Source organism: Tursiops truncatus, chromosome X (assembly GCF_011762595.2).
Source record: "Tursiops truncatus isolate mTurTru1 chromosome X, mTurTru1.mat.Y, whole genome shotgun sequence".
In the NCBI taxonomy this organism is placed as follows: domain Eukaryota; kingdom Metazoa; phylum Chordata; class Mammalia; order Artiodactyla; family Delphinidae; genus Tursiops; species Tursiops truncatus.
In genome coordinates, this window is record NC_047055.1 from 80,980,944 (window position 1) to 80,990,348 (window position 9,405).

Sequence of the window (9,405 nt, forward strand, 5' to 3'; positions counted from 1 at the left end):
TTTAAAGAGCCAGGGCAGGGCCTATGCTTTCTCCTCCAACCATGCCCAGCCCCTCCTTAAAGAGCCGGCACGCCCAAAGCAGCTCCTCCCTGGCGGCTGCCTTCAGGGCCTCGCCTTTCAATAGCCTCGGCTCAAACATTAAGCCCCTGCTCTTCTTCCTTTTAGAAGCATATCTAGGTACCTGCTACTATTTAGGGGGGTTACCTTGGAACGTTGGCCTTCCGAATCCCGTTCTCTCTGGTAGCAACTTTGGCTGTGTGGGGTTAAGTCAAGACAAACCTTACCCCTGAAGGAAAAATGAAAGCACCAAACCAGGGCGGATTAAATTAAACAAATCCATCCATTCGTGCCCCTCTTCATTTCTCCTACGAGGATCCCCAAAGTACTCCTCCCATTCCGAACCCCCCTTTGCTCAGCCCTTTAGCAAAGTCATTTTCCCTTGAGTTTCATTTAATTCCACATAATGTTTGTACCCTTCTCTCCCCACCGCCCCCGCCGCACTCCCTCTACTAAAACCTATAGAAGTGAGGAGTGGGGGTGGGATGGGGGATAGAATCTAGAGGGAGGAGATGGGATTGGGTGGGTTCTAATTCCGGAGTCACTTACCGCCCATGTCACTAGCTGGAGACTCCTGAAGTGTCCGGAGCTCATGCGGTCCTCTGAGAGGCTCATACTCCTGATCGCAAGACAGCTGTTTCCCTCACACCCGCCCCTGTCTGACAGCGCGCCAGGCGGCTCGCTCTTGCCTTCTCTTTCTCGGCCCCCCACCTCCTCTTTTTCTCCTGGCTGGAAATGAGGAGGAGGGCCAGAGCCGACAGAGTCGATTCAGACCCAGCTGGACCACCCTCGAAACAAGGGAAACAAAGCTCTCAAGCATCCAACCCCAAATTGGGGAGCCAGAAAAACCGACTTCCTGAAAAGAATCTTCCCCTTGCTGCAATGCTCTTTTAGCTCTTTTCCTCGGCTAAAAATAAAGTGGGTTCGCTGGGCCCAAGTGGCCAAGGTTGAGGATCCTCCGTTCCCCTTTCACCTCTACCAATTCAGTTCCGGCCAAACCCACTCTCCACCCATCCTCTGAACTCCACACACCCTTGAGGAGAGTGCCGGGGCTAAGAGCTAAGAAAACCAGCCCAAACCCCAAAGCACTACTTGAATACAAAGTTGAGGCGGAGGACTCCTTCAAGACAGGAACCCAGGAGAATATACCACAAAAGGATCCCTTTACTGCCGTTGTTGCTGCTGCACACTCCAAAGCCTTCCTAAAAAGAAAGAAGGGAGGGGCAAATGCCTACGATTGGTGGAAACACATAGGGGCACCCCAGTCTAGGACAGGGGCTTCAGCAAAAAACGTCAAGAACTTGTGCGGGTACTCTAGAGTGAGGTTTCTTGGGTGCACCTAGCTGCCCCACTGGGGACCTAACGTTCATGAGGGTCAGTACCGACAGTGCTAGCTAGGCAACCCGAGTGGGTGGGGTGACTTGCCTCCTGCCCGGCTAGAACCAGAGAAGTGGTGTGACTATCCTGAGGGTGGAGTTACTTAAAAGGAACAGGCGGACACTAGAGGAGAGTGAAGAGTGGAAGGAGGTTGAGAAGGGGGGCGCTGAGACCAAGGAGGGAGAAGGGAGGGGGTGGGGCGGGGCCCAGCGTGGAGAGCTCTGGTCTTTTCCCTGGCGGCAGTCTCCAGAAGCAGCAGGTACAACTCAAACAAATTCAGTTCCTTATTCTTAAAGAGGCTTGCAAGCACACCGTTTGGTCACCTATCCATTTGCGTGTTAAGCTGAGGGAGGGTGAAAGGGATGTGGGAATTGGGGGTGGGGGCTGTATAGGAAGGGAGGAATAGGGAAGGGGAAAAGCAAGAAAGCTGGCAACTGAAAAATATTTATAGTCCTAGCTCTGCATGGTAACACTGTGACACTAGCAAGGACAACGAAGTCACAGTATCTTCTCAGGGAGGAGACAAAGAGCAAAGGAGAATGGAACTGGGGGCATTTTCTAGCAAGATATAAGGGAAGAAGGTGAGGGTGAAAGGGTGGGAGGGGAAGAAGGAGGAGATGAAGGAACTGTGAATACTGAAAGATTCTTTTTAGTCTCCCAAATACCGGACCTCTAAGAATAGAGTCCTCAAACCCCTGAGATGGCCTCTCTTCCAGGCATTGTGGAAGATCCCTGCGGAGCTGAATCCATAGCAAATCAGCCACATTTCCAGGATTTCTTTGCCCTTGCTTGAAAGTCCCTCTCTAAACCATTTAATAGGAGGCCAGGAAGTCACAGGCAACCACAGGCCTTTTTCAGTGCCTCTTTCCTACCACAGTTCTTTTAAAGGGGAGGAAAGAAGAGAGAAGAAACAAAGCAGAGAGAGGGAGGGAGCAGAGAGACAGGAGAAATAATAATAGCTACTGTGTATTCAGCACCTAATATGGACAAGTTACTAGGCCAGGTGTTTTTACATTCATCATTTCTCATTTATTCCTGATAACAACCCTGGAGAATAGGTGCTATTATATTCTCCAAGCCCCTCCTTTATTTTTTTGGCCACCAGGGAATTCCCAAGCCCCCTTTTAAAAATAAGAAAACTGAGGTTCACAGCCCAGTACTTCCCAACACATATATGCCCACTCACTTGATATTGCTGGCAGAATCTCTAATTGTCTCATCTCTTCTTATTCCACCCCAAACTCGGTTATTCCTCCTGTAGTTCACCTGAATGACATCACCATGTACCCCAACATCCAAGGCAACACTCTGGGACTCATCCTTTAATCTGCTGTGATCTGGACCCTGCCTACCTCTCAGGCAGCAGAGCTTTTGCTGATTTCCTGGGCCTTACCTGTATTAAATATCCCTGAGAATGCCAGGTTATTTCCATCCTCTATGCTTTGGCTCACTTTTCTTTCTCTTTCTCAAATGGCCTAAGCTCTCTGTCTACCTCCTTGAAAGGACTAATTCAAGATCATCTCCCCTCCTTACTTAATTCCTTCAGGCAGAACTAACCATCGCTTCCTCTGTGCCCTTCTCTACCTCAGGGCACATATTTGTTGATATAATTGCTTGCCCACACTAGACTATAAAGTCCCTGAAGTTAGGCACAAGATGTTATCATCTCTGTAAACTGAGTGCCAGGAATTATTATTAACAATAATAATAGTTATTGACCATTAACTATGTGCCAAACTGTTCTAAGCCATATGTGTATACATATATACACTTATTGAGTATATATATATATATATATATATATATGTTTTATATATCACAGCTAATTGCAAAGGCAGGACTTTTCCTTTATATTCTTTGCCTTTTGACACATCAATAATCAGCAAGTGTCCATGTAAGTCACAGGAAAGGGTATGGGGGAACACGTATGGAGAAGTAGAAATTGAGATCAGTTTCCCTCTCCTTCCAGGAAGCAACACAGACTCTCCTTTGTATTAGCTTCCTTAAGAAATAAACCAAACAGTGACCTGCAATACCTTCAACTCCTTCTATCAAACCCGAAGGCTTGAGACTGCCTGCTTGAAGTAGCAGCCTGTGCTTTCCTCTTAATAACCAGAGTCAGATGAGGGATGTAAGAGTTAAATTAAGCAGGGACCCAATGAACAACAGCTAAGAAATATGCAGATAACCCAGGTGTCAGGGCCCAAGAAACACTGTTTTTCCCTTTCCCTCTTCCTCCTCTTCATCCTCTTGCCTCTCCTCCTCCTTTTCTTGAAAGCCAGCTGACAAACTAGTAGGGTGGAGCCCAGTCTGAGGGCTGGAGGGAGGGGAGGAAAAGCCTCAGTAAGAGGACTCCACCCTCCCTGCTCCCAGTAGAACAACAACAAAAGAGAAGTCTTGGGGAGCTGGGGCTGAGAGGAAGGTGGGGTAGAATAGGGTGAAGTGAGGAAGGGAAGGGAGAGCATGGGGAGATAGGGGCCCAACAGCGTAGAGCTGGTCTGGGGAAATCAAGTTGTATATAAACAGAAAAGCCTGCATTCTTAAGTCACTGTTGTTCATGGAACAACAAAAGTGTAGCTGAAAGTAGCGCATAGCTCAGATCTAATAGGAAAAATATTGTCCTCCTCACCCGCTTTCTTCTTGTTCTGCAGTTCCCCAGAGGGAATATTCCCCCTGTGAGCTCAGCTAAAAGGAGACCTTTTGCCCCTCTGCTAATGTTGAACAAGTGTTAAGTTCCTCACACATGCCAGAAGACAGTGCTAAGTTCTGACAGCAAAGGATAAGGATATTTTAGAGAAGGAAATTCAGTTAGCTTAGAAGAGAAAACCTGGAAAGAGATTGTGGGAGAAAAACAATGACTTAGCTTACAAACTGTACAACCTTGGGCAAGTGACCTCAGTTCTCTAAAAGTCAGTTTCCTCACCTATTTCTTTTAAAAGTATACCGCTAGTACTTCTCAGAATTGTCAAAAGATTTAAAAAGATGCAGAGGTGGCTTTACAGTGAAATTAATGAAGTTTGAGCTTCGAGGCCCCTCATTTGAATGGCCTTTCCAAGACACTGAGAGTGATCAAACTGTGTTTTTCTTAAAGAGGATCCCCAACGTTGTATAAACTTCAGGCCCCACAAGTCCTGGATCTGCCCGCAATGAGATTATAGCCTACAAAGCACAGTACCTCACACAAAGAAAGCACTCAAGATAGGATAACTATTATTCTTAGCAATGGCAGCTCTTAAATCTACTAGCTTTAGATTGCGTCCCTTTCTGGACACAGATATTGGGAACATGCCTCCATGTTTCCCATAACTCCCATACTTGTGTATATGAATAACTTATAAAAATTAATAACTAAACTGCTTGCTTGAGACATTCAGAGGCATGACTAAATTCACTTTAGGAATGGCCAATGGGCCAGGAGCAGGTGACCAGGCTTTGAAATTCTCTTGGAAGAGCCCCATCCTGGGCAAGCTCTAGCAGGCCTGCTACCATCCACGAGTTTAGTTGTACCTCAGGCTGCTAACTTTATGAGCAGAGCTTGACTAGGGGTTTGTATGTGTGTGTGTGTGTGTGTGTGTGTGTGTGTGTGTGTGTGTGTGTATGTGTGTGTGGACTTTTCACACTATTTAGACCATAGATGCTACCACACCTATAAATTGGAGGAGGGAAGAGGCTTTATAATTAACAGCAAAGCCAAAGCAGAAAAACTGGGATCCTCAGCCTCATCTGCAGGAAAGGAATAACATCCTTGGCCTGGTCCCAAAAATGTATATTCCTGAGTCAGGGAAGGATTCTACTGAGTATACAAGAAAAAGACTTGCATTCTTGCTTTCATATTAAACAAATAAATATACAAGATTGTCAAAGGAAATGTATAAATAGAACAGGAACTTCTTTATCATTGAGCTGGATTCAGAGAGGCATCAGGGCCCTGCAGCCCTCCCCTGCAAAGCAGACTCATGATTACCATCCTTGCCTTACCACAGGTAGCTCTCACTTTCCTAACAGATGGGTTGTGTCCATCTACCACTGTCTCCCAAACCAGTGGGAGAATGGCTTTCACCCTACAGCCTATTGTAGTCTTATTACTTCCCTGAGAAAGTAAGAGGGAGAGAAGAAACAAGATGGGGAGTATGTATTCAGTGCTTTCTTAAAACCTTTCCACTAACATACCTATTGAGGTATTGCACCTTTATTCTTTCCTTCCTCTGCTCTTTGTTTGTCCAAATGTCCCTGGATTGTGGTAGCTCTTTCCTCTCAAGTCAATATCACAAATATAGTTGTAGCAGCCTACCATTAAGCCACAATGACAGGACATTACCTTTTCAGGTCAGGTTAGTAGTGAATTTAAAAGTGTAAGGCAGGCAGATTAGCAATGGTAATTCACTTCATAAAGTGAGATAAATGGTTTGATCTGGGAAGTGAATCTATAGTATGTCATGGGGATATAGGCAACTACACCTGTTTACATGGTGTAAACACATAGCTGAAATGATCAGGACTATGTGAAGAACAGGTGGGAAAATATACACAAATATGATGAAAATAAAACACTGGAGGCATACACTAGAGGCAAAAGTTGGTCACCCAAGCACAGAATGTTGTTGTAGGAAGGGCCTGAAGAGATCATTTCATTCAGCATTTTTCAACATGTCTTAGGCATACCCCTAGTGTTATGAAGGATTATCTTAGGCAGTACAGAGTTAACTATTTTCTAATAGTATTCATGTATTTTAATGGTTGCCTTCTATTTATGGGGAGTTAGACTGGCTTTCTACTTATGGTAGTGTTATTTTCGATGCAATTTTTTAGTAAAATAAGTCAGTTTATTTAAGAAAGCATACTAAGTAAATAACAGTACAGCTAATACTCAGATATGGTCTAAATCATGAAGGTGAAATGTAAATAACTGAACTTTAGCAAACAATGATTGAACCCAATTATCTTCCCAATTCAGGAGCTCCTTTATTAGACACTTTGGTTTAAAGGAGGGTCTAACCCCCAAATAAATAAATGTATAGCAATCCTACCTCCTCCTATACCCATGACAGAATTGCTAATATAACATGGAAGTTTTCCACTGAGCTTGGATGAAACCTTATACTGTTTCTGAACACACTTCTACAGCAAGGTTTCCTTGAACCTCCAGTTTGGGCTAAGGGGGTCTCTTCTAGCCCTTATAGCACGCTGACATAATTATTTCATAAGACTCACCACATTATAGTACACCTATCTTTTTATATGGCAGTTTCATTCATTTGAGTGTCAGTTCCTTGAGGTTAGGAGTTCAATCATCAGTAGTTCAATTATCTTTATATTTTTAGCTCTTTGCACAGTACTTATCATATAACAAGTACTCAATAAAAGTTGGTGGAATGGAATAATTTAGAGCCACATGTCTCAGTGTAAATTCTGCTTTCACCACTTGCTAGCTGTGTGACCCTGAACAAGTTATTTAACATATCTGGGCCTTGGTGTCCTCATCTGTAAGATAGGAGTAATAATAGTACCTATCTCATAGGATATTGAGAGGATTATGTAATTTAATACATATACATATAACATGCTTAGAACAGAACTTGGCACAGACTAAGCACTATACAAATTTTTGCTATTATTATGTTGAACTGAAGTATGCTTTCTGAAATTTCTACCTGTGCATCCTGGGACTGACCCTGGAAAAACAAAGAGCAAGTCTACTCCTTCTTCCATGTCATGGTCGCTGAAATGTCTCACCTTCTTTTCCCTCCCATAAACATCCCTGATTGCTTAATCCATCCCCTGTATAATATGGTTTCCATACTTTCAACAACCTGTTTTCTTGGTTGGTTACAGCAAAATGATCAGAACTCCCAGGCTACAGATGCTGTCTCACAGAGATCAACGTACTTCCCCATATTGTTTACCAGGTAAGCAAGTGCAAGGATGAGTATATCTCTATTACCAAAAAAGCAGAGGTGGGGACAAAGGAATCTCATCCCAGATTTAAATATAACAATAAAAAGTTGGAAAGAATCTGAATGTTCACAACAAGATGTTGGGTAGCTAAATTATAATGCATGCATATGACTACAGAGTTATTCAAATTTAAGGTTTTCCAATACTCTCATTGACCATGGAAAATATTTGTATAATAATGTTAAATGTAAGAATAGGACACAAAAGTACACTTACACTATCATTTCATTTTTGTTCAACATACATGCCACATATTTTTACCACAGAAATAAACACATTTTAGTATTAAAAAAGGATAGCAGTAGAATTATAAGACAATTTTGTTTTTTAAATTTTTCTATAATGAGCATGTATTACTTTTATAATTGGAAAAAATATTTGAGTTGGGTGTCGAATTAAAGTTGTAGGTAGTTGAAGGATTATGGGAAGTTTGTTTCCTTTTTTATATTTGTTTTCTAAATTTTCTATAACAAATTTTTACTATTTCTATAATAAGAATAAAACAACTTGGATGAATTGTTTGTAAATCAGCATCTTATCATAACCCTCACTTGCCTGAATCACATCAGCTTAAAGAAAGGATACTCAAGTAGCATGTATATGTAATATTAGTAATAGGAACCACTCACATCATTTCTTACCTAGCTTATCAAAATAAACTCCTAATTAGTCTCCCTGTCTCTACTTTTGCTCTCATGCACTGCAGCTAGGATTGATTATTCCAAAATCAGAAATTTCTCAAAGGTATCTTATTGCCCTCAAGATAAAAGCTAAAACCTCTTAGTGTGACCTACAAGAAAGGCCTTCATAAATGTTTCATACATTTTCCCTAGCCTCATCTCCTCAACCAGGACTTGCCACCTGCTCTGGACAATGCTTTGTAAGCCAAAGTACAGGAATTCTGGTTGAACGTTCCTTTCCCCCCTTATACATTTAGCAGAACAATTTTCCTTAGTAGCAATAACCACAATTTTTAATTGGGTATGTTGTGCATTTGTGTGATTACTTTTTCTTTACCTGTCTCTCCCACTAGACCTCTTTTTTTTTTTTTTGGCCATGCCATGCAGCATGCAGGACCTTAGTTCTCTGACCAGGGATCAAACCCATGTCCCCTGCATTGGGAGCACAGAATCTTAACCACTGGACCACCAGGGAAGTCCCTAGACTTCTTTTTTGTGAAGGCAGAATCCAGTTCAATTTTACTCTCAGATGTAGTCCACTGCTTGGAAGAGAATAGATGCTCAACGAATATTTGTTACCTCACTGACAAGTTAACTGAATAATATCCTCATCTGTTCTTTTTTTAATTTTTTTTTTTTGCTAAGTGTTCATCTTTGACTCCTCTCCTGTATAAAGGTCCTGAATGTGCCTGGATGGCAAGGGGTTATAGTAGTGGGGGTAGGGTAAAGTGGAGTAGGTTTTTCCCATTCATAATAATTGGGTAAAGAGCTTAGGGCTGAAATTAGTCTACATCGCTGTAATAATAATAATAACAACACATATGAATGGTGTATAGTCACTCTTCCAAGCACTTTACCTGTAGAAAGACATTTAATTCCTGCAACAATCCTATACGTGCCATTATCCTTATTTTACAGATGAGGAAATTAAGGCAGAGAGAACTTAAGTAACTTTGCCAAGATCACATACCATATCACCCCTTTTAGTTATCCTGATTTTATCTGGATCCAAAGAACATGGGACAAGCCTCAGTATCCTCAGAAATAGGTTCTAGAGATATGAGTAAGAACCTGTTTTAAACCTGCACAAGTTTTGAACAGGGAAGTCTCATCTAATGACCCCAGTAGGAATGAAGCAGGAGGCACTATTCCATGGTGACCAAAAAGGCCATTTGTTGTGGAATTATTTTTGCATTATGAATTTGCTTTAAAATTAGTCCGGACAATTCCAGCCAATATTATCATTCTCATTTTAGAGTATCAGAAATGCACAGTATTTGTGAAAAAGTGCCTTGCACAGAATCAATATTTTGTGACAACATTTAAAACTCCAGTA

At 42.2% G+C, this 9,405-nt stretch overlaps 1 protein-coding gene across 1 annotated transcript in view; it reads right to left on the bottom strand.

Moving 5' to 3' along the window:
- KLF8 (KLF transcription factor 8) overlaps positions 1-1,235 on the bottom strand; it is a 71,183-nt gene extending 69,948 nt beyond the window's left edge. The window contains exon 1 of the mRNA XM_073798812.1: positions 607-1,235. Within this exon, the coding sequence (XP_073654913.1) occupies positions 607-613 (7 nt within the window). The 5' untranslated portion in view covers positions 614-1,235. The remainder of the gene's footprint in view (positions 1-606) is intronic.
- Between the last annotated feature and the right edge of the window lie 8,170 nt (positions 1,236-9,405).